The following is a 23,919-nucleotide window of genomic DNA, read 5'->3' on the forward strand; positions in this document are numbered from 1 at the left end:
TGACACACTTATTCTTTGTTGAGCGATATTTAGCGATGATCGGACTGCACAAACGTGTCGCTTTCTTGCTGGCTCGCGGCCAGAATCTTAACCAGACTGTGTTTGCACGAAGATATGCCCTTAATTTGATTTTTAATACACGTCTCGTATAAATGAATGAGACGTTCTCCGCTACCATAACATTGCTACGTGTGAATGATTGAATGAAATCAGAAGCATGGCGTCTCTCGCAGTTAAGAATGTATTGTATTGTATTTGCCATTTTTACTGTTTGTCTTACATCAGCGCACGTGGCGTGACGTCACTTCAGGAGGCGTGGTTAAGTGCCCTGTACGGAGGGGTCAAGTGAGATCCTGTGGTGTGACCTTAAACATTCAGTTCATAGTTGAAAACCCTCCAATATGGCGGAGTTGAAACAATTCTGCAAAGAAGAGTGGGATCCAATTCCTCCAGAACAATGTGAAAAACACATCACCAATTATGCTTGATTTTTGTTATTGTTGCCAAGGGTGGCACAACCCATGATTAGGCTCGGCGGGCAATTATTTTTTCAGAGAGGATCGGAATGGTTTGGATTTTTTTGGTGCCTTAATAAAATGAATTGCCATTTGAAAAATGCTTTTTTTTTTGTCCTTGGAATGTCTCTGAGTGATATTAAAATTGATTTGATCATTTGAAACCTTTGTATGTGATAGACATGCAAACAAAAACTGAAATCAGGAATGGGGGCGAATATTTTTTCACCACACTGTATGTCGCCGCTCAACTAGTTTGAGTTTAATGACCCTGAATTCCAATAAACAACCCGTGAAAAAACAAAACCTTTTCTCTGCTAAATGTAGTTAATGACTCGAGACTCCACAGCAACTAGAAGGTGGTCAGATGGGGGGATTTTGTGAAAATATTGTAAAATATTCATGATTAATATTATATATCGGAACAAGGCTGAACGTGTGAGTGTGACGATGAAAGTGTTTGCTGCCTCCATCTTATTCCACCTACCACCTCTATTATCCAATAAATGACAAGGCTAACAAGCTTTATTCAACATTTACTGTACGTGAATGTTGAAGGAAGTACTTAACCTGATAGATATTCAGATAATTGGGATCAAAACTTGGAGTCAGGACCAGGAGTAAGCGTGTGAGAACTCGAGAACAAGGATTCGAAATTATTTCAAATATCTTTCACTCCCTGGGCTGCCAAATGATGTCTGCAAGGATTTGAAGACACAGAACAAACTTTCGTGTGTTTGTTGAATGGTTTTTTTTTTTTGTTTTTTTTTTTATTAAGCAGTGACAGTTTCAATAATGATACCTTTTTATACCAAAAACTAGGTACAGTATTGCCACATTTGCCAGGCAAAGCCAAGCCGAGTGGGGCTTGATACTAGGATGTTACCAACCAACACAAGAAAATGTGAAAATGCTGGAAGGACACAAAGGAGGTGAGCAGAGTCAAGAGTCTCTCAATGAGCTGTTGTGTCCTCTGCATGCACACCAGTTGGCTCCGTTGCACATGAAATGGTCATGAGGACAAATAACGGGATTGTTCCTCTTTACTTCTGAGCCGGGATCATGCTGTCAATGGCCTCTCCCTTCTCCAGCTTTTTCTCCATTTCCACCATCAGCTTGACACCGTCAACCACCATCTGGACCTGTTCGACCTCAGAGGATCCCAGACGATCGGCGTTGGAGATGTCGAACACGCCGCCCACGGATGCGGTGTCCACACCACCTGAAGAGAACCGGGGCAGATGTTTTGAAGTCTTCACCGCTCTGCAAACATTTTGTGTGAATCACGATCCACATTCAGCCATACCTGTGCCGCGCTTCTGCAGACGTAGCCTGGTGAGGATCTCCTCAAACTTGGGGTGCGTGCTCAGTTTAGGCAGCTTGACATGGACGCCGCCACGCAGACCAGTCCCGAGATTGGAGGGACAGGTTAGGATGTAACCCAGATGCTTGTTCCACATAAAGCAGTGGTTGCGCTTTTTGAAGATCTCCTCAATCTGGTGACAAAAAAAAAAAAAACCAAACATTTTTTTGAATGCATTTTCCTATCCCTCCCTGAGGCCATGATACGACCTGCTGATATCTGTTGTACCTTCTGAAGGCCAACACAGAAACGCCTGAAGACCTCCCTCATGTTGCCCCCCTTCTGCATAGAAATGACACGCAGGTGATCCTCCTCATTCACCCAGACCAAGAAAGTCTTGTTGTCGTTGTGCCTTGAAATGGAAGAGGAGAAAATGAAAATGGGATTGACAGTGTCATGATCTGTTATAAATGTTTACTCAAAGTTTCAGGACTGAGTATTTTCATTTTTAACTACATTCACTTGGGGAATAGTTCCGCCTGTTATTCCTTCACATACAATTTCCAAGAAAAATTGTTATTTCCTTGTCTACTGGTGATCAAAAATGGTCGATATCACTCAACGGATCACACTCACCAGATGCCTCTGGCATCAGGCCAATCACGGGCCATGCCAGCGCAAGTGAGAAGTGGGGAGACGGGCTTGTCAAACAGGAAGTGATCAGCGATAAGCTGCTCCTGTTCAGCGTCAGTCATGGACTTCAGGGGGTAGTATTTGCCCTTGAACTCACCATCTAGGCTGGTCAGAGCTGGTGAGACGTGTATTATGATGATGATGATTATTTTGATAACCTGCTAGAAGTGATAGGAAATGCCCTTTCCATGCCGGAATCAACAATTTATCCTATCTTGCGACCAAAGTAAGCACTCATTTGTACCCTCGACGGACAGCTTCTCAATTATCCTGCGCTCGCCACGGCTGTTGTGGGGCGGCAGAGTGAATCCCTTAATGCTGCGGCCAGTACGGACACGGCTGGACAGAACGTAATTGGGGTCCAAGTCGTCACCACCCTGTTCACAAGATCAGAACATTTGTGTTTGGTTAAAGCACCACACGTACAATATACACCTGTCGGTTGTTTTCATGAAAGACCTTCAGGTTCTCGAAGTTCAGGTCAGTCTTGTGGTTGTCGTTGGGGCCGTATCCACCATGACGGTCAGAGATGATGGGGTCAAGCAGTTCCTTGAAAACCTCGTAAGACTCCTCATCACCAGCAACACAGCCAACGGTCATGATGAAGGGGTGACCTGAGGAGCGAATAATGATTGGATGGAGGAAAAACACATTTCTTTGCTGTTGCATTTGAATAACAAATGGCTGTGTCATACCGGGGTTGTCAACACCAGTCTGGATGACATCATCCACGGTGTATCCACTAGGTGTCTGCTTGTCCCTCAGCCTGCCATATATATCCTTGGTCAGAACCTTGGCCATGTGGTTGTTGTGCTTTGACAAGTCAGGGAACTCATCCTCGACCGTGTAGTTGAGCTTGAAGTTGTTGTGGGTGTTTCCGAAAGGCATGGTTGCTTTTCTAACGCTGCAAAGAGACGCAGACACAAGATGTCTTGTAAAACACGAGTCATTTGGCATGATCACCATCCAAAAAATGAGATGAAATACGTTAGTTGAGAAGAGACAGCTGCTGCCATTTTATGTGCCCCCGAGGAATCCTGGTTACACGTGTTACATGTATCATATACCAGTTAAAATAGAGTGGGTTGGGGAGGAGGAGGCGGGGGGGGGGGGGTATTTTTAGCTCCATCACGCCTGCCTGCAAACCACATCTTTGAATTGTCCTCAAGATATATCGAAAGCTCTCGTTTATTAAGTTTACAAGCTTGCTCTCATTGTACTGGTTAACATGTTCAGCGGTCACATTTTACATAAAAAAAAAAAAAAAAAAAATGCCGCCTCCACGTTGCTAGCACATTTGTACTGTTCAGCCTTTGAGATCCAGTTTCGCCAACGCTAAACTCATTTCTGACATTGTGCAGCAGCGCTTTCCTTTGGTCTCCATATTTTCCATTTGACATTTTTAACCATCTATTCAGGCGTGCGTTACTTGTGATCCTACTTCATGCATGCAGTGGTAATAAGTGGCACATTACATGACATTACATGGCACTGGAACCGGTTAGTTCAGTTGTTTAGACAATTACACATTTCAAAAAACTTTTTGCAATTACACCTTTCCGGTTGAATCTAAAAAGTCACTTTATAAGTCAAATGGTGTTGATCGCCCTGTGTATGCAGGACATTCTGGCATCCCCAAACTGTTGCAGATGTGTATGTCTGTCAAAAATCTATCAATGAATCCAGGTAAAGAGTATTATTGGCATCCGACATTCTCATATTTTGTACGCTGTTTTTAGAATTTTCAAACACTTTATCCTAATCTTCCTTCTTGAATCTAAGGGATAAAATGCAATATTTACCTGCACACTAGACAAGATTAGAGGTAACAGTCCTTGGGATCAGATCCTGTTCACTGTGGCCGAATTAGGGGTCACCCGGTTCTGAAGGTCTTTGCTCCCTGTTTATATACTGGGCAGACACTCAACTATTGGTCTTGCCATTTTAGTGCCCGCTTCACTCTGATTGGCTCGGGCCTGTAGACGACGACTCTGATACAAACTTCATGACGGGGGCACACTTCAGTCTGCCAAAAAGGGGGCCCACAGCTGTACTGCCACCCCACTCACACATAGACACACCCATACATAGGACCAATGGATGACGAGAGTGTCTCAGGGCAGAGGAGGTGAAAAAAAAAAACTGAATAAAGATGAGCTGGATTTTTGTTGTTGTTTTGTCAAAGCATGTCACACAGAGCAAAAGGAAATTGACGTAATGTGTGAAAGTTGGAAAGGGTTGCTGGACTTTTTCCATGAATCCATAATGACTTCTGTTAATAGGAAAACAAATAGCCCTCAGATCACTGGGTTCTTAATCTGCGGTGGCAATGCTAATATGCTAATCTCATAGTCCCACTGGATACTTATTTTCTCGGGTAACTTTAGTATACAACAAAAAAGTTACTTCTGTTCGCATAAAAGAAATGTCATTGTGGTAGAGTAAGTATAATAAGTATAGTATATAAATACTTTAAATACCTACAATTGGAATCGTCCTTTGGGTTCCATCTATCCATTTTCTATATGTTATTATACTGAGGTCAAATGGTGATCTTTTGCCTATCCCTGCAGACATCTGGAGAAACAACCACTCATACTCATGTTCACACCTTAGGAGAGTTTTCATTGAACTCAACATGCATGTTTTTGGAATGTTGGGACAAAGCTGGAGAAAACCCTACAGATTTATTGAAATTAGGTGTGGCTTCGGCCTGTCCTCTTCCTGTCAGCCGTTTTGGAACTGACGTCATTGTTGGGTGCCCATCAGAAGATAAAAGCTTTGTTTTAATATCTTGCTTTAGAAGAGGGAACCACCAGGAACATTTTCAAAACGTTACATAATGTGTATGGGCAAGCTGCAATAGGTGAGGTGACAACACAATCGAAAAGTGGGTGTCGAGGATCAAAGACGATGAACAAGAGTCTACGTTGGGTGATCACTATAACATGCAAAGAAGCTTGTGAACTCATCAGTGCTTGGGATTGGAAAACCTTAACCTATCCGCTATGCCCACCCCATCTACCACCGTCTGGTTATTACTATTTGTGACCTTGAAAAGAAGGATTTAGGGGCTCAACACTCATCCGATGACAAAAAAGTTCAGCAAGCTTTTGTCACGGCCCGTCGGAACGGAGGTAGGACCCAAATGCAGGAGGACACGGAAGATGCAAGGTAGTTCGGGGAAAAACTTTTATGATTAGAAGGTCGGGGGGATCGGGCAGGCAGTCGGGTGCAGCAGCGGTAGTTGGGACGTCGGGCGAAGAGAGCGTGCGAGCGGGCAGGCAGGAGTCGGTACACGGGAGATCGATCAAGGCAGGCAGAAGTCTCAAAGGAGTCAGGCTTACGGGGTCGGTCGGAGAACAGGCGAAGGTCGGTACGCGCGGGTTGACGATCAGGGATACGAGAGCGCTTGAACGGGACGTGAACCTCAACGATCTGGCGGAGGACCAGTCGTCATCGGGGTCCGATATATACCGGGGATAATCAGCCCGCATGAGGCGCAGGTGTGTGCCTCCCAATTAGCGCGACCGCGCGGGCACCCGCACAGCCCGGACTGGAGCGGCAGGATCATGACAGCTTTAAAACAATACTGCATAAAAGAACAGCACGTTGAATTTTGCGAGGCCGGCATACAGTACATCCATCCATCCATCCATTTATCCTCACGAGGGTCCTGGGGAGTGCTGGAGCCTATCCCCGGTGTCAACGGGCAGGAGGCGGAGTACGCCCTGAACTGGGTGCCAGCCAATTGCAAGGCACAAAGAGACAAACAGCCACACTCACAATCCTACCTAGGGCCAATTTAGAGTGTCCAATTAATGTTGCATGTTTTTGGAATGTGGGAGGAAACCCATGCCGGCATTGGAAGAACATGCAAACTCCACACACGCTGGGCCGGGATCGGACCCGGGTCCTCAGAACTAGCCGCCCATACAGTACATTCCCTTGTAAATTGATGTACACTCGGTCTGGACAATATATTTAAGAGGTGATATGAAATCTGCATTTCTTGGTTTTATTTCAGTGGGCATGGAAAGTTTTTGGACCCCCTTCAATTTTCGCTTTTTGGTATATCGCATGACTGCAAACTGTTTGTAGGCGTGAACGTGAGTGTCAATGGTTTGTTTCTATGTGCCCTAAGATTGGCTGGTGACCAGGTCAGGGTGTAACACCCAAACATAGCTGGGACAGGTTCCAGCATGCTCCCGATTCTCGTGAAGAAGAACCCAAAGATTACTGTGGCAGGGATCCAGAAATGCAGTTGGGACATGGGAGGACATTCTTGGAAGTAAAGAATCACTGCTGCCCTCCACCAGTTGGGCCTTTACGGCAGAATGGCCCAACAGAGGCCTCTCCTCAGTACAAAAATGAAAGCCCATATTAAATTTGCTAGATTAAAAAAAAAAACAAAAACCCTGAAGGACCAAAAGATGGTCAGAAATAAAATTGTTTAGTCTGACCAAGATAGAACTTTTTGGCCTCAGTTCTAAGCAGTATGTGTGGAGAAAACCAAGCAGTGCTCATCACCTGTCCAAAACAGTGTCGGGGGCCCTGGAGCTGCTGCTGGAGGCAGCTCCGCCCATGGCAGTAGCTTGCTCATGCCCCTGACCACAGTCCAAACAGTGAGGCAGCAACATGCTGTGTGGGAAGTTTTCAGCTGCGTGGATAGGATGACTGATTACAATCGAAGCAAACTTGAATGTGGCCAGATGCAGTGATATACACGATGAAAACCTTTTCCAGAGTGCTCAGGACCTCAAACTGGGCCGAAAGTTCACATTCCAACAAGACAATGACCCTAAGCACACAGCTAAAATAACAAACTCGAGCGCTCTTGGATCATGCAGCAGGACACAGATCTGGAACACATCAGCAAGTCCACCTCTGAATGCCTGAAGAAATAGCTAAATTAGGGTTTTGGAGTGGCCGTTGAAATCCAATTCAGATGGTCTTGTGTGACCTTAAACGGCCAGTCCATGCTAGAAAACCCTCCAATGTGGCAGAGTTGAAACAATTCTGTAAAAAGAGTGGGACAAAATTCTTTCACAGTAATGTGAAACTCATCATCAATTATGGCAAACGCTTGATTTCAGTTATCGGTGCCAAGGGTGGCACAACCCTTTATTAGGTTCTGGGGCCAATTACCTTTTCACTGAGGGTCAGAAAGGTTTGGATTTGTAACATTTTTTTTGCACCTTAATAAATTGAATTGTCATTTGAAAATAGCATTTTCTATTTCCTTGGGTGGTTTCTGAGTAATTAAAATTGGTTTGATGATTTGAAACCTTTGTGAATGATAGATGCACAAAAAATGTCACTCCATTTGTGGCTTTGGGCAAGCTGAGGTCTCTGACAAGTGACATTTTCACTCCCGAGAGGGTATTTAGCTTCAAATCTACCATACCTTCACTGGGAAGGTCATTCTACATTACTCTTTTTGTCATTTGATAACTTCTCTTCGCAAAGCAGACATGGAGGTAAACATTTCACACGAGCAATGAAAGCAAATGATTCGGTCCAAAACCTGTTGAATCCTCTGTGCTCTTTTGCTACCTTTCTCTTTTTCCCTTGCGATCCATGGCCCATACCTGGTCTAAACTGTTTGTGCGTTGCAATTAGCCAGTTACCAGAGTACAGTGAAGAAAAGAAGTATTTGAACACCCTGCTATATTGCAAGTTCTCCCACTTAGAAATCATGGAGTGGTCATCGTCGGTGCATGTCCACTGTGAGAGAGATAATCTAAAAAGAAAAATCCAGAAATCACAATGTATGATTCTTTTAACGATTTATTTGTGTCATACAGCTGCAAATACGTATTTGAACGCCTGAGAAAACCAATATTAATATTTGGTACAGTAGTCTTTGTTTGCAATTACAGAGAAGAAATGTTTCCTGTAGTTGTTCACCAGGTTTGCACACACTTCAGGAGGGATATTGGCCCACTCTTCCACACATATCTTCTCGAGATCAGACAGGTTTCTGGGCTGTCACTGGGAAACATAGAGTTTCAGCTCCCGCCAAAGATTTTCTATTGGGTTTAGGTCTGGAGACTGGCTAGGCCACGCTAGAACCTTGATATCCTTCTTACGGAGCCACTCCTTGGTTTTCCTGGCTGTGTGCTTCGGGTCATTGTCATGTTGAAAGACCCAGCCACGACCCATCTCCAACGCACTGACTGAGGGAAAGCGGTTGTTGCCCAAAATCTCACAATACATGACTGCGGTCATCCTCTCCTTTATACACTGCAGTCGTCCTATCCCATGTGCAGAAAAACACCCCCAAAACATGACGCTACCACCCCCGTGCTTCACAGTAGGGATGGTGTTCTTGGGATGGAACTCATCATTTGTCTTCCTCCAAACACGGTGAGTGGAATTATGACCAAAAAGTTCAATTTTGATCTCATCTGACCACAAAACCTTCTCCCATGACTCCTCTGTATCATCCAAATGGTCATTGGCAAAATTGACATGTGCTGTTTTAAGCAAGTGAGCCGACCGTGCCATGCATGATTTCAAACCCTGAGGTCTTAGTGTATTACCAACAGTCACCTTGGAAACGGTGGTCCCAGCTCTTTTCAGGTCATTGACCAAGTCCTGTTGTGTAGTCCTTGGCTGATTCCTCACCTTTCTAAGGATCACTGAGACCCCACGAGGTGATATTTTGAATGGGTCTCCAGTCCGATTGAGGTTGACCATCATGTTTAGCTTCTTCCATTTTCTAATGATTGTTCCAGCAGTGGACCTTTTTTCACCGAGCTGCTTGGCAATTTCTCTGTAGCCCTTTCCAGTCATGTGGAGTTGTACAATTTTGTTTCTGGTGTCTTTAGTCTTGGCCATGTTATAGGTTTGAGTCTTACTGATTGTATGAGGTGGACAGGTGTCGTTATGCTGCCAACGGCCTCAGACAGGTGGATCTGATTCAGGATAATACATGAAGTGGAGGTGGACTTTTCAAGGCAGACTAACAGGTCTTTGAGGGTTAGAATTCTAGTTGATTGACAGGTGTTCATATACTCGTTTGCAGCTGTATCACACAAATAAATCATTAAAAAAAATCATACATTGTGATTTCTGGATTTTTCTTTTTAGATGATCTCTCTCACCTTCGACATGAACCTATGATGAAAATTTCAGAACCCCTCCATGATTTCTAAGTGGGAGAACTTGCAATAGAGCAGAGTGTTCAAATACTTGTTTTCTTCACTGTAAGTGTCTTACCCAAAATAAGCTTGGATAAGCTCATTTGATGGATGGATGGATGGATGGATGGACTGAAGTAAACTAGCATCAGTGTGATGTAACTTCAGTACTGACTTGACTTCAGCAATGGTTGGAGATTAGCGGAAGACTTAAATTATTATTTATCATGCAAAAAGGTAGTGATGTTTGATATCCCTTTTTTTTTTCAGACTGATACCACTGAGTATTCACTCTTGAGTACTCACCGTTCGTACGGGTGCCACTGCAACCTTTGATTCATAATATTTAGATTAGTGACATAATTGTCAGGAAAGTCTATTTTCCATGGCCTCTGATGGTGGAGTGGTACACATGCCTAACTTTAGTGCAGGCAGCATTGGATCGATTCCTGCTCAGTGATTCTGTCGATATGTGCCCTGTGACTGACTGGCGACCAGTTCAGGGTGTAGTCTGCCTTTTGCCCAATGTTCGCTGGTACAGGCTCCGGCACTCCAGCAACCCTTGTGAGAATATGCGACTTGGGAAATAAAATGGAATAACTATTTTCCTTCTGACACACATGATGAGTCACAGATGTGTCAAGCCACCGGAGTGTAACGCCAGCGACTGGTGAGGAGGACTTACTTAATGTAGTGTCACTGGCTAGTATCGTCAGCCTTCACAAGTATGCAGTACCTTGAAATAAGGCCAGTATTTTTACTCACCCATCAGACAACATTATTTTTCTTTTCTTTTCCTCCATTCTTCTAGCATCTTCTCACCTCTGTTCTGTTCGTCTGCTCAAAAACCTAGTCAAAACCTCCACAGCCACGTCTCCTGGATGCTCCCGTGCCCCCACAGGTGCAGTATGTCATCAGGACTAACTGATTTTCTATTTTTCATCCTTTTTAGTGCCTAACTCCCCACTTCCCAATCATTACTAATTCCTGGTCCATCACACTTGCCTGCTCTACTCTTACTTTGCTCTCATTTTCCTCATTCCTCAACTCCTCAAAGTATCGTTTTGATCAATCCAGTAGACATATTTTCATCTCCATCCTTAATCACCCTTACATGCTGCACATCCTTCCCATCTCCATCCATCTGTCTCGCCAACCTGTACAGATCTTTCTCCATCTTCTTTTGTGTCCATTCTGGCATAGAGGCTATGATATGCCTCGTTTAACCTTTGCCACGTCTGCTTTTGCCCCCACGTCGCATCTCCATGTATTCCTTTCTCCTATCCTCAGTCCACTCAGTGTCTCACTTCTTCTTAGCTAATATCTCTCCTTGTATGATTTCCTGTACAGGTACTTTGCGTTTCTTGCACCAAAGCTTCTGTCTCTGCTTTCTCCCAGAAGATGGACCAAATGCTGCTCCTGGCCCTTGCTCATAATAATGAATAAGAATAGGAATAACAAGAATGACACAAATATTAATATTATCACTATTATTATCGACGAAGAGGAGTCACTGATGTTGTAATGGTACACATGCCTGACTTTGGTGCGGGCAGCGTGGGATTGATTCCCGCTTAGTGATGGTGTCGATGTCTGCCCTGTGACTGACTGCTAACCAGTTCAGGCTGTAGTCTGCCTTTCGCCCGAAGCTAGCTGGGATAGGCTCCGTCTCTCCTGTGACCCTTGCGAGGATAAGGGGCTTGGATGATGGATGGATGGATGGATTATAAATGATGAAATTGTGGGACACAGTATGACGGAAAAGCAATTTTAAAATTGTTGTAATGTTCCGCTTTAAAAGGCAGATCCAGAACTTTTTTTTAATGCTGCTTTTCAAAGGATTTAGGACAAATGAACTTCGATTAAAAAAAAAAACAAACCATAAAACTAATTGCAGATCCTGCTATCAATACTGTTCTGTCCTTCACTTAAAATGAATACAGAACTTCCAAGCAATTTTGAATAACGAAGACATTTGTAAAGCTCTGTCTATTGCAGCAACAGTACCACTGTGTTATCCGAGGCACTGTTCTGTGGAATACCTCAGTTGACTCGAACTAGCAGCTGACTGGCACCTGTTTGCCGCCAGTCTGTTATTGCTGTGTGAACAACCGGTGTCACCTCCCTCCCAAATAGTAACCCTGCCCTCCCTTCTCACCTTCAACTCAGACCCTGTGTCACCTGCCTTTTTTTTTTTTTATATTTAACTTTTCACCACTCTGATTGTCAGCCACTTTCTTTCTTCTCGGCCTTTTAAGTCCTTATTGCGATTGGAGGCTTTCAAGCAGAGCCTGCCATTGCCTTGGATCGAAATCATGTCTCCGGTTACGCAGCTGTCTGTTGCCACTGCTCCTCTAAAAGGGGAACCGGACCACATTAGTCTGTGCAATTGCGATTTCATGTACCGGCTTTTCTCTTTTCTGTATGGTGCATAAAATTGTCCTTCGGGCACCTTTACCTTTAATGAGCAGTTTGCTGCTTTGGTTCTGACTCCAATGCGAGAGAGGTTTTTCGGGGGGTATTGTATGGTTTCACTCCAAATGCAGTGTGCTTCTGAGTTTGAAAATAGCAACAATCACGTCAGATTCCTTTTTGTTCTTCAGTTAAAGGCTGAAAGTAACAGTAGTGTACTATCAACCACCAATACTATACCAGTTTGACTTCCAGTTCTGAAAGCCAGTCTGGACGTTATCCAACAGGCTATCGGTGTGATGTACATTCTGCAAGACTCTTCACTATTAACTGCATGTTGTATTTCTATGGAATAATAGTGTTGAAAAGATTAGTGAAGACAACATCCTGCACATTCTTTAAAATATTATGATTTTACTGCTCCACATTTCCACAAGGAAATGTTTCATTCAACTAAGTGCTTCATAAGTAGTGATCGTTAGTCTATTGCATTGCAGGTTAGGCCTTCGTTGAAAATACTGTATATAACTTGACCCTTGGAAAGGAATTCATGCCAACTGCACTGACCCATGTCAGAATAGCTTAGTGTCTAGCTGCAGCTGGGCCCAACGCATACTGAGTATTGCATATACAGTACTGAGTGTTAGATTTATATTGGACTAAAAACTGTCAGGAATGGTGATATTTGCTTCAGCGTGGAACCATTTCAGCAAGGCATGACTCGGACAGTAACTCTAGAGGCTTGGCAAGCACACGCAATGACGTCGCAAGCTGCTATAAATAGTACTTTCACAGAACACCATATTTAACGCTTCATTCCCATGTTCTGCTCACTTCAAACTAAGCACCTGTTTGTTGGAAACTACTGTGAGTTGTAGAGCACAAATGCAAAATGAACAAAATTCACACGAATAATCAATATGTAGATAATATAATTTAGATTGCACCAATTTTTTTTTTCAAGGAATTAAGCAGGGAGTAGAATTAGGTGACGTTTAAACAGAAATGGAACACAATTTAACTTTTCTTTTTGCAGACCTAACATGATTATATATTGGTGGCAAAACTTGTCAGAGTTGGTGATTGGTCTTGTCACTTTGAAACTAAAGTCAGCAGGAGTCACAAGTCCATCGCGTGGTCAAGGAATGCTGTAATTATATCAGGCGAGCTCAGTTGGCAAGGTTCACCAACACCCTCACAAACATGAACCCCTAGTCATCGTGCCCCCCGATTCAGTTTCATCCAGTCAGTCCACAAGCCATCTCAACATTCACTTGACCTGGCATCTCAGAGGTTTGGATAGAATTCCAAATTGATTACTTATTTTACTCATCATGTCAGTTGCAAATTGTTTTCAATGAGGTGAAAGTACAATATGTCGCTCAGGGAATACAGATAATCATACTAAATCCCGAAATTTCAGACAGTCAAGGTAGGATGAAAAGAGATAAAGTTTAATCAGAATATTACTAAATGCATCACTCATCCGGGGTTCCATTGCTGTTATTGGCTAATTTATTATTAACTAGTTGAATTTAATTTCAAACACACAGTATATGACAATAGCTCAACTATGTTACCTTTTAATACTGTCCAAAGACAACCAAGGTCATGGTGACAGATACTTTTTGAGATCTCTTTCAAACAAACCTGTAAATTTTGAATGAATTATTCTTTGTGTGTATAAACAAATGATCCCTTTCACCTGGATGTAATATTAAAACATTTTGAAATTGTTTTCTGTCTTGCCATTTTGAATAAGATCAACTAATGTTGACCTTTCAACTGACAATTGCTTGCTAGTAAGACGTGTGGAAGCTGTGTCAACAGGTGTAAGATTTGAAGCGTTTGTCCTGGACGTGAATAACAAGAGATGGGATGGAAAAGGGTTGAAGAAATTCGATGCGCGAGCGACGACGAACGGGCCTCGCGGTCAAATGTGGTCAGGAAGAATAAGACGTAGTTCGACTCGATGCGAGGTTGCGTTGTGAAATAAAGACTTGTAGGCTCGTGTTGTGTCAGGAAGACCGGGACTCTTGCATGTACAGACAAATAACTGCGGTGAACATTCTACAAGATGTTGCTTAAGATGTTTGTTGAGATGAGAACGGTCGGTACAATGTAGGAACTCAAATATATTGTGTAATAAGAAGCAGTTCAAATACTGTAAAAGGAAAGCCTTTTAAACCACTCATTGCAGAGCCAAAAGCCACTGGGTGGAAGTCAATCAGGCAGGCTGGTATCTTCCTTGGCACCGGAAAGATGGTAGATATCTTGAAGCGTGTTATCGTGATAGATTGAGCCAGGATAGACTGGAATATCCGAAGGACCTTTGGCACAAGGTTCTTAAGAGCCATTAGCACCAAGTGTCATGATCCTGCCGCCCCAGCCCGGGCTGTGCGGGTGCCCTCGCGGTTGCGCTGATTGGGAGGCGCACACCTGCGCCTCAAACGGGCTGATTATCTGGTGTATTTATATGACCCCGATGACGACTGGTCGGGGCCAGTTCGTTGAGCTTCATGTCCCGTATCCCTGATCGACAACCCGTGTGTACCGACCTTCGCCTGTTCTCCGACCAACCCCGTAAGCCTGACTCCTTTGACACTTCTGCCTGCTTTGATCGTTCTCCCGTGTACCGACTCCTGCCTGCCCGCTCTCTTCGCCCGACGTCCCAACTACCACTGCTGCACCTGACTGCCCGCCCGATCCCCGACCACGGAATAATAAACGTTTCTCCCTGAACTACCTTGCATAGACCGAGTCCTGCATTTGGGTCCTACTCCCGTTCTGATGGGTCATGACACCAATGGATGTTCAGAGGCTTGACAGCCCTCCTGCTCTGTGGATGACAGACGCACTCACCCAAACATATCTTCTGCATTAGTTTCTTTCCATGCTGTCTGCCAATTTTTCCATTTGTGGTTCACAAACGTGTATTCAAATCACAATCAGACTATAATTGTTAGAGTTCTTGGTATTACATGAAGAAAGTGACACAATGGAAATAAAATTCTTAAGCACTTCCAGTCAGGAAAGTTGTATTCATGATATGTTGTATTGTTTCACGATGGTACATGCAAAAATAACGTGGACCAAATATGGTCTACATACTTTGATGGTCTTATCCCGTAGTTTTTGTGTAGTTCAATAATTCTTTCTATTTGTGTCACGACCCATCGGAGGAGGACCCAAATGCAGGATTCTGGAGACGCAGAGGCAGTTTGGAAAAAAGTGTTTATTCTGTCCGAAGTCGGGCATCAGGCAGACAGTCAAGTGGAGCAGCGGTAGTCAGGACGTCGAGCGTAGAGTGCAGGTCCGCGAGTAGGCAGGGGTCGGTACACGGGAGATCGATCAGAGAAGGCAGGAGTATCAAAGATGTCAAGCTTACGGGGTCAGTTGGAGGACAGGCGGAGGTCGGTACACCAGGGTTCACGATCAAGAATACGGGAGTGCAGGAACGGGGCATGAGTTGCAACGATCTGGCGCCGGACCAGTCATCCCCTGGATCCTATAAATAGAGGGAAGAATCAACGAGGATGAGGCGCAGGTGTGCGCCTCCTAATCAGCACCGGTGTGCTGGGACCTGCCCAGCCAGGGCTGGACCGGCAGGACCATGACATCTTGTGACTTTTTCAAATGTACTGTATCTAGTAGTTCTACTGGCCTCCATTTCTCTTAAGGACAAGACAATGGTGTGAGCCGGTCTTTCTTTCTTTTTTCATCATCCCCCTTGTATATTGATTTAACCCAGCATTCCTCTTCCGCTTTATTAAGAGGGGAAGAAGTGCGAAGTAACTGTAGGTTCCTCTTTTGAAAGTCTCTCTTGCGATCTCTCTGATGAGATTTTTTTTTTGAAATCATAATAAAGACACAAATACATATTCTGTCAGAAAGCATCACACAGTACACCTGGCCCAGTGTGAATGCACTGTCAGTGCCGTCCAATCAATTTAATACTGAAGCTTAACTGAAGATAACTGTAAATAGCTGAACCGGGATGAGTAGTCATGTACAGCTTAAACTTGGGACTTAAGAGTATAATACTAGCGGGGAGTTCCGTTTCACCCATTAATATTTGTCTCCCGTCAAGTGAATGTGTTTGTTCACCTGCTTTGAGTAGATTACCTCATATATCATCAGGCAGCTGACATGCAATGTTGGTATGTAACGCCCAGTAGGCAAAGAAACTCAAGGGTGGGTGACAGGTGTCCAGTGTCCTCTATGGATAGAAGTGTGATGAACACACGCACACAAAAAAAAAAACACAACACAACAGAAGATGAACACATTTAAAAAAAAAAAAAAAAAAATCTACAGCATTTCTGTAAACTGTGATTCACAACCACTGCGTTGTGGCAAACAATTTTGTTTAATTTGTCAAATCTATTATCTACGAATAACAAATGTTCATTCAACTATCAATGTCAGAGACATATTGTGACAGGCTGAATAATGAAACCCTCTTCCGTCAGATGGCATGAAGTACTTTACAAAAAAAAAAAAAACCTGTGCAGCCACCGGATGCTATTCATACAACAGATTAAGTCATGTCTTCCTGTGATTTTTCAAGATGGCGCTTATCCGTGTGGATTGCCTGGTTACGTGCTCTCTAGTATTGTCAATGTTTTTCTGTTTTTACTTAGTCTTGGGAAACATTACGCAGCTCACTTACACAAGGGAAGACTTTCTAAACATCCAGGAGTCCAGCCCAGACTTTCTTTCACCAACTTCTCCATTTCAGATGAGTTTTTCATTCTGAGTGTCTGCGTCTGTGGTGGATGACGACAAAGGGGGATGTGCTTAGCCATCCAAGTTAAGCTCCGTAAGAGAGGATACACATTGGTGTTCCCGTCAATCTGCCTTTTGAATCAACACTCTCCACCTGACAAAATGAACGAGTTTCATCTTCTGACAAAGACCAGACAAGACTTTGGATGTTTGGACTGCAACGCCCTGTGCTTTACAGCGACACGGCTTTGCGAAGGTGTCCCTTATGGCGCTGTAGTGCTTGCAGGGTTTAATCTTCACAGGGCAGAAAGAGTCAAGTAGTTATGGGGAAAAGAAGAGGTGACAGAATATGCTTCTATACCGACAAAAAATTGTGTACTGCCATCACGGAGCTCAGCACAAACTGCAGCCCAGATTTACGGTCACTGGTTTTGAACTGTAAGCCATTCTACTCATCTCGTGAGTTTGCATCATTAATTCTCGATGGTGTTTACATTCCTCCTCAAGTTAACACGAGTGCCACCGCACTGCTAAGATTCACTGAACAGGTCAACGAAACTGACCTGAAAAAAAACCCACCCAGACCCACCCCTCATTATTCTTGGGGACTTTAACAAAGCTAAACTCGACCAGAAACTCCCTAAATACATCAACTGTCCTACCAGAGAAAATAACATTTTAGACCACTGCTATACTACTTTAAATAACACATACCAGACCATAACTTGTGCAGCTCTCAGCTCGTCTGATCACTGCTTGAATCACTTACAACCAACATACAGGCAAGAACTTAACAGTATGAAACCTGGGGTGAAAACAGTTGAAAAAAAAAAAAAACTGGACCAATGAAACAAACATAGAATTTCAGAGCTGTCTAGACTACACAGACTGGAGCATTTTCAAAAAGACCGTTCATACCTGGGATAGGCTCGAGCACTCCTGCAACCCTGGTGAGGATAACCGGCTAAGAAAATGGATGGATGGATGGATGGATGGATGGATGGATGCATGGATGGAACAAAACACAAGGAGTTTGTCTTCAGTACCATATTTGATGATGTGAACATTGATATACACACTGGCCTTTCTCTTTGCCCTCAGAGGAAAGCAAAAACATATTTAATGTCTTGATCATATTATCCAAGGTATTTATGACCTAAATGTGATTTTCAACTATTAATGTTTGATAACATGAAAATGCTTCCAATTTCTCAAAGTTATCCATCCATTTTCATAGCCGCTTATCCTCATAAGGGTCGCGGGACTGCTGGAGCCTATCCCAGCTGTCAAGGCGCAAGAGGCAGGGTACACCCTGAACTGGTTGCCAGCCAATTGCAGGGCACACAAAGACAAACAACCGCACTCACAATCACACTTAGGGGCACTTTACTGTCCAATTAATGATCTCAAAGTTCTCATTTATGATATCTGACAATATGAAATTTTGGTACAGCTTTTCACAAGAATCATGGAACACTGTATTTCCCTTCGAACACTGTATTTCCCTTCGCAGGCCACATAAAATCGTGTGGCGGGCCGGATCTAGGACCCGGTCCTTGAGTTTGACACGTATGATTTACAGCAATGAAATGAAATGTCCGCACATGGCTACAAATATACATTGTCAATACAGCTCCGCATCTGACATCTCAAACTGTCATTGGAAGTGCTGTGGCTTCCTGCTGCTGCCAAATGTTATACAGTATACTGCACATTTTCTTCTGTGTTCAGAAATAGCATAAAATATCCCATGTAAATTTGACAGTTTACAAAATTGCATTTTCTAGATTTTGATTCACCAGCTTCAAAGACAAGAAATATCTCATCACCAGGCTGAATACAGCATATTCTTCAGACTGAATCTGTCATGATCCTGGATTCCAGCCAGGGCTGGGCGTGGCCGTCTAATCGGAAGGGTCACACCTGCGCCTCATGACCTCCGATTAGACCCAGTACATGTAGGACCTGGGGGACGACAGAGACTCTGCTAGATCGTTGCCTCTCATGCCTCGTTCCCGCACTACCGTACTCCTGACGTCGACCTCCCGTGTACCGACCAACGCCTGTCTCCCGACCTACCCCGTAAGCCTGCCGTTACTGATCTTGCTGCTTGTTTGGACTGACTCCCTGGTAACCGACATTGGAACGAATAAAGGCTTATTCCGCACTGCTTACCTCTCATCTGAGTCGTGCATTTGGGTCCACCCCCGAGTCTCGTCCGTGACAGAATCTTTAAAATACAACAATAGCTAAAGTACACTACACACACACAATGAATGCATTACGTCACTTTTGGCTCAGTCATTGATTTAAAATTTTATATATATATATATATTTTTTTACCCAAAAGACCAAGGTCCTCATGTGGCATCTGTCTTCTATTTCATGGCAAGGTGGACCTATATCAAGAGTGAGATGAGCGTGGAAATGTACGGTGTCTCACACCAACTTCATGGATGATGTATGCACTATCTGCTGCCGATGGTTCTTTGGCGACAATTAGAGGTGATGCTGGGAAACAAATCTGCACATCAGAGAAACCAACAATTAGCGCCGATAAACAATTCATGCCTGACAACATTTATGTTTGACAATGTAAAAGGAAAGGAATTGAAATTCACTTGTTAACCAGTGTATTTAAGGGGGGAATCCAGTGGTTTCAATTAACAATGTAGCCATTAGGTCATGTAATATGTACTATATTTTGACGTTAAATCCTCTGTCATTTAATAGTGTTTTGAGAAGATTTTTTTTATCGACAATTACGAATTTTCAGGGGCGCTGCCATTTTCGCGAGTCACATGACCTAACGTGGGCGGATATGACGTGGAACACGCCGTTCCAAACGCTTGATTACATGGGACACCATTTATGCCCAGCGCTGATTTCTCGTATTTTTCCTCATCTGATGAAGAAATAGCAGTATCGGTTGATCGGGAAGACTGAGGAATACTTCCAGACAGATTTGATCGTGTGGCTGTAAATAATGTTGTATATTTAGATGGTTCTTCAGGCGGGATGACCCAGAGTCTGACTACTCAGAGACCGACGCATGACATAATTGCGGAAACAAAGGTCTCCGGAGCTCCGGGCCGGCAGCCACGGATGGTTCTTCGGACAGGAAAGACGCGGAGTCTGGCGAGCGAGCTCCGTTAGTTCGCTCCCTGAACGCCGAAGCTCAGCTAATGGCCTCCCCGGATGCCGAAGCCAGGGTAACGGCCTCCCCGGACGCCGAAGCACGCCTAACTGCCTCTGCCGCTCAGCTCGCGGCCCGCCACCGGAGTCCGCGTCCTTCCTGTCCAAAGAACCATCCCCGGCTGCCGGCCCGGAGCTCCAGGGGTCTTTGTTTACGCACTTATGTCGTGCGTAGACCTCTGAGTAGTCAGACTCCGCGTCATTCCGCCCGAAGAACCATCCGAATATTCAACATTATTCACAGTCACAGGTTCAAAACTGTACGGAAGTATTCCTCTGTCTTCCCGATCAACCGATACTGCTATTTCTTCATCAGATGAGGAAAAATATGACAAATCAATGCTGGGCATATATGGTGTCCCACGTAATCGAACGTTTGGGACGGCACGTTACATGTCACATCCGGCCACGTAGGTCATGTGACTCTGGCAGCTTCTTTTTTTCCTTTCAGCTTGTCCCGTTAGGGGTCGCCACAGCGTGTCATCTTTTTCCATCTAAGCCTGTCTGGTGCATCTTCTTCTCTAACGCCCACTGTCCTCATGTCCTCCCTCACAACATCCATCAACCCTTTCTTTGGTCTTCCTCTCGCTCTCTTCCCTGGCAGCTCCATCCTCAGAACCCTTCTGCCAACATACTCCCTCTCTCACCTCTGGACGTGTCCAAACCGTCGAAGTCTGCTCTCTCTAACCTTGTCTCCAAAATATCCAACTTTGGCTGTCCCCCTAATGAGCTCATTTCTAATCCTATCCAACCTGGTCGCTCCGAGCGAGAACCTCAACATCTTCATTTCTGCCACCTCCAGTTCTGCTTCCTGTTGTTTCTTCAGTCCCACCGTCTGTAATCCGTACATCATGGCGCCGGCCTCACCACTGTTTTGTAAACTTTGCCCTTCATCCTAGCAGAGACTCTTCTGTCACATAACACACCAGACACCTTCCACCAACTGATCCTCTTGGAACTGTTTCTTCACTTCCTTACCACACTCACCGTTGCTCCGGATCGTTGACCCCAAGTATTTGAAGTCGTCCACCCTCGCTATCTCTTCTCCCTGGAGCTTCACTCTTCCTCCTCTGCCCCTCACATTCACTCACATATATTCTGTTTTACTTCGGCTAATCTTCATTCCTCTCCTTTCCAGTGCATGTCTCCATCTTTCTAATTGTTCCTCTGCATGCTCCCTGCTTTCACTGCATATCACAATATCATCTGCGAACATCATGGTCCAAGGGGATTCCAGTCTAACCTCATCTGTCAGCCTATCCATTACTACCGCAAACAGGAAGGGGCTCAGCGCGGATTCCTGATGCAGTCCCACCTCCACCTTAAATTCTTCTGACACACAAACAGCATACCTCATCGCTGTTATGCTGCCCTCATACATGTCCTGTACTATTCTAACATATTTCTCCGCCACACCAGACTTGCGCATGCACAATGTCGCTCCTTCTGACCTTCTCAGAACTTTTCCGCGAGCATCCTCAAGGCAAATAATGCATCTGTGGTCCTCTTTCTAGGCATGAAAGCGTACTGTTGCTCGCAGATACTTTCTTCTGTCTTGAGTCTAGCCTCCACTACTCTTTCCCATACCTTCATTGTGTGGCTCATCATCTGAACATGGCCTTTGTTCTTAAACTCACGAAAATGGCAGCGCCCCTGAAAATTCATAATTGTCGATAAAAATCTTCTCAAAGCACTATTAAACGCGAGAGGATTTAACATTGTCAAAATAGGCAATTAAAGGAACATGAAAACAAGTCTTATTTGACTGAAGCATGTATTAAGATGGGGATGGTTGCACTTAAATATTGCACATAGGTGTGATTATGAGTGTGGCTGTTTGTCTCTTTGTGCCCTGCGATTGGCTGGCAACCAGCTCAGTGTGTACCCCGCCTCCTGCCCGTTGACAGCTGGGATAGGCTCCAGCACTCCCACGACCCTCGTGAGCATAAGCGGCAAAAGAAAATGGATGGATGGATGGATGTTTATTGCAAGCTCTGCCGAGCCATTAGTGGGTATCAGCATAATAAGGAATAGCTGCCAGAACTTACAGTGTTTATTGAACAAATAAATGTCTATCAATAACCGGTTCTTTGCAGTCTAAATGAACAAAAACCTCAAAGGTTATGTTGAGTATGATGATGATGATGATGAGTATGAGTATGATCTTATACCCTTCATTGCCAAAGAGGCGATGTACACAATCAATACTCCAGAGTAAAATTAAAATAATTAGGAACATTAAAACATCCATCCATCCATTTTCTGAGCAGCTTATCCTCATGGGGGGGGGGGGGCGGATCACAGGAGTGCTGGAGCCTTTCCCAGCTGTCAACAGGCAGGAGACGGGGGTACTGGTTGCCAGCCAATCACAGGGCAAGAGAGACAGACAAGAGTTGCACTCACAAGAACACCTCGAGGAAATTTAGAGTCACCAATGACCAGTCCAGTTCTGGGGGACACGACACCGCGACAGGTCTTCACTAAAAGAGTTATGTTTGAATCATCTCGGTCTGCTCGACTTTGTGGTGAATACAAAAATAGGGTTTGATTGACAGCAGTGCAGTACTTAGAGTCATACAAAAGGAATTTAAAGGTTACATACACATAGTATAACATTTTTAGATCTTTCTAAAAATTATATTGACAAACAACAACATGTCTTTGTAGTTGTGGTAGGTATGAAAAGTAAAGGATTTTATATATATATATATATATATATATATATAGTCAACTCGGGGTGTCCAAACTAAGGCCCAACGGTCATTTGCAGGGTTCGGGTTAGGCCATTTTTCTGCAGCACATACAAAAAAATTGACATTTGACATGGGCCGCAATGACAGTTCAAAGAAAAAAAAGGAGTCAGTGAGGAGTGAGATTGGGAGTTGAATACAATGCGTGGGGAGTTGTGACACATATCCCATGGTTGGATGGTGGAGGGTGTGGTTGATGGTGATGACCATCGTGGTATGATGTAATAAAACGGTTACGACATAAAACGGTTGCAGCTCCTCCTTTCTGCTTGACTTAACAGTTGAATAGGAAACACACCCAAAAAATTTGTTACAGCTCACCTTGAATATTTTTATGTTGCTTTCTTGTTCTCCCATCTCTAGAACAAAACCTTGCAGTAAGTATAAAATACTGCTGCAAGACTCCACTAGGAGTAAATTGGCCAACTTCCACTGGCCCCCAATACACCTTCTTCTTCTTCTTCTTCTTTGCCTTTCGGCTTGTCCCGTTAGGGGTCGCCACAGCGTGTCATCTTTTTCCATCTCAGCCTATCTCCTGCATCCTCCTCTCCGACACCCACTGTCCTCGTGTCCTCCCTCACAACACCTATCCACCTTTTATTCGGTCTTTCTCTCGCTCTTTTGCCTGGCAGCTCCATCCTCAGCACCCTACCACCAATATACTCACTCTCTCGTCTCTGAACATGTCAAAACCGTCAAAGTCTCAGCACCTTCATTTCTGCATAAACTTTGCCCTCCATCCAATACACCTGTGATGTGATTTCAAGGTTTTGCCACTTCCTGATGTAAATATATGACTTTTTGTGAAAAGTGTGGTACTTCATGTGTCATTAACATCAGGTGATGCCAAGAGCTGACAAGTTAGTTCATTCCTCATTCTCTATTCATGTTCCAGTATGCTAGGGCCTAGTGGCTAAGCCGTATTTGTGGAAAATAAAGCAGCTATTGCTGTAAAAAAATCGGGAAGTCATTTGGGGGATTATTTTTTCAAAATATATCAAACATCTCGGAAAAATAGTTTGCTGATGGTACCACCGTGATAGGGATCATCATTCATCAATGGGGAGTGTGTGGAGAGGGTCCACGCCTTCAGATTTCTGGAAGTCTACATCAGAGATCACCTGGATTGTAAATATCATGCCAGTGGTGAAAAAGGCCCAGCAGTGACTCCACTTCCT

General features: G+C 44.1%; 1 protein-coding gene across 1 annotated transcript; it reads right to left on the reverse strand.

Annotated features, from left to right (window-relative positions):
• Positions 1–1,149: 1,149 nt before the first annotated feature.
• On the reverse strand, positions 1,150–18,987 carry ckma (creatine kinase, muscle a). The gene is made up of 8 exons (XM_061804041.1): positions 18,972–18,987; positions 3,207–3,415; positions 2,971–3,125; positions 2,756–2,888; positions 2,455–2,626; positions 2,107–2,230; positions 1,822–2,011; positions 1,150–1,737 (listed from the first exon to the last, which is right to left on the reverse strand). Exons 2-8 carry the CDS (start codon positions 3,397–3,399, stop codon positions 1,559–1,561), a joined length of 1,146 nt encoding a protein of 381 aa, XP_061660025.1. The 5' UTR covers positions 3,400–3,415; positions 18,972–18,987; the 3' UTR covers positions 1,150–1,558.
• Positions 18,988–23,919: the final 4,932 nt, after the last annotated feature.

This window comes from Syngnathoides biaculeatus, chromosome 18 (assembly GCF_019802595.1).
Source record: "Syngnathoides biaculeatus isolate LvHL_M chromosome 18, ASM1980259v1, whole genome shotgun sequence".
In the NCBI taxonomy this organism is placed as follows: domain Eukaryota; kingdom Metazoa; phylum Chordata; class Actinopteri; order Syngnathiformes; family Syngnathidae; genus Syngnathoides; species Syngnathoides biaculeatus.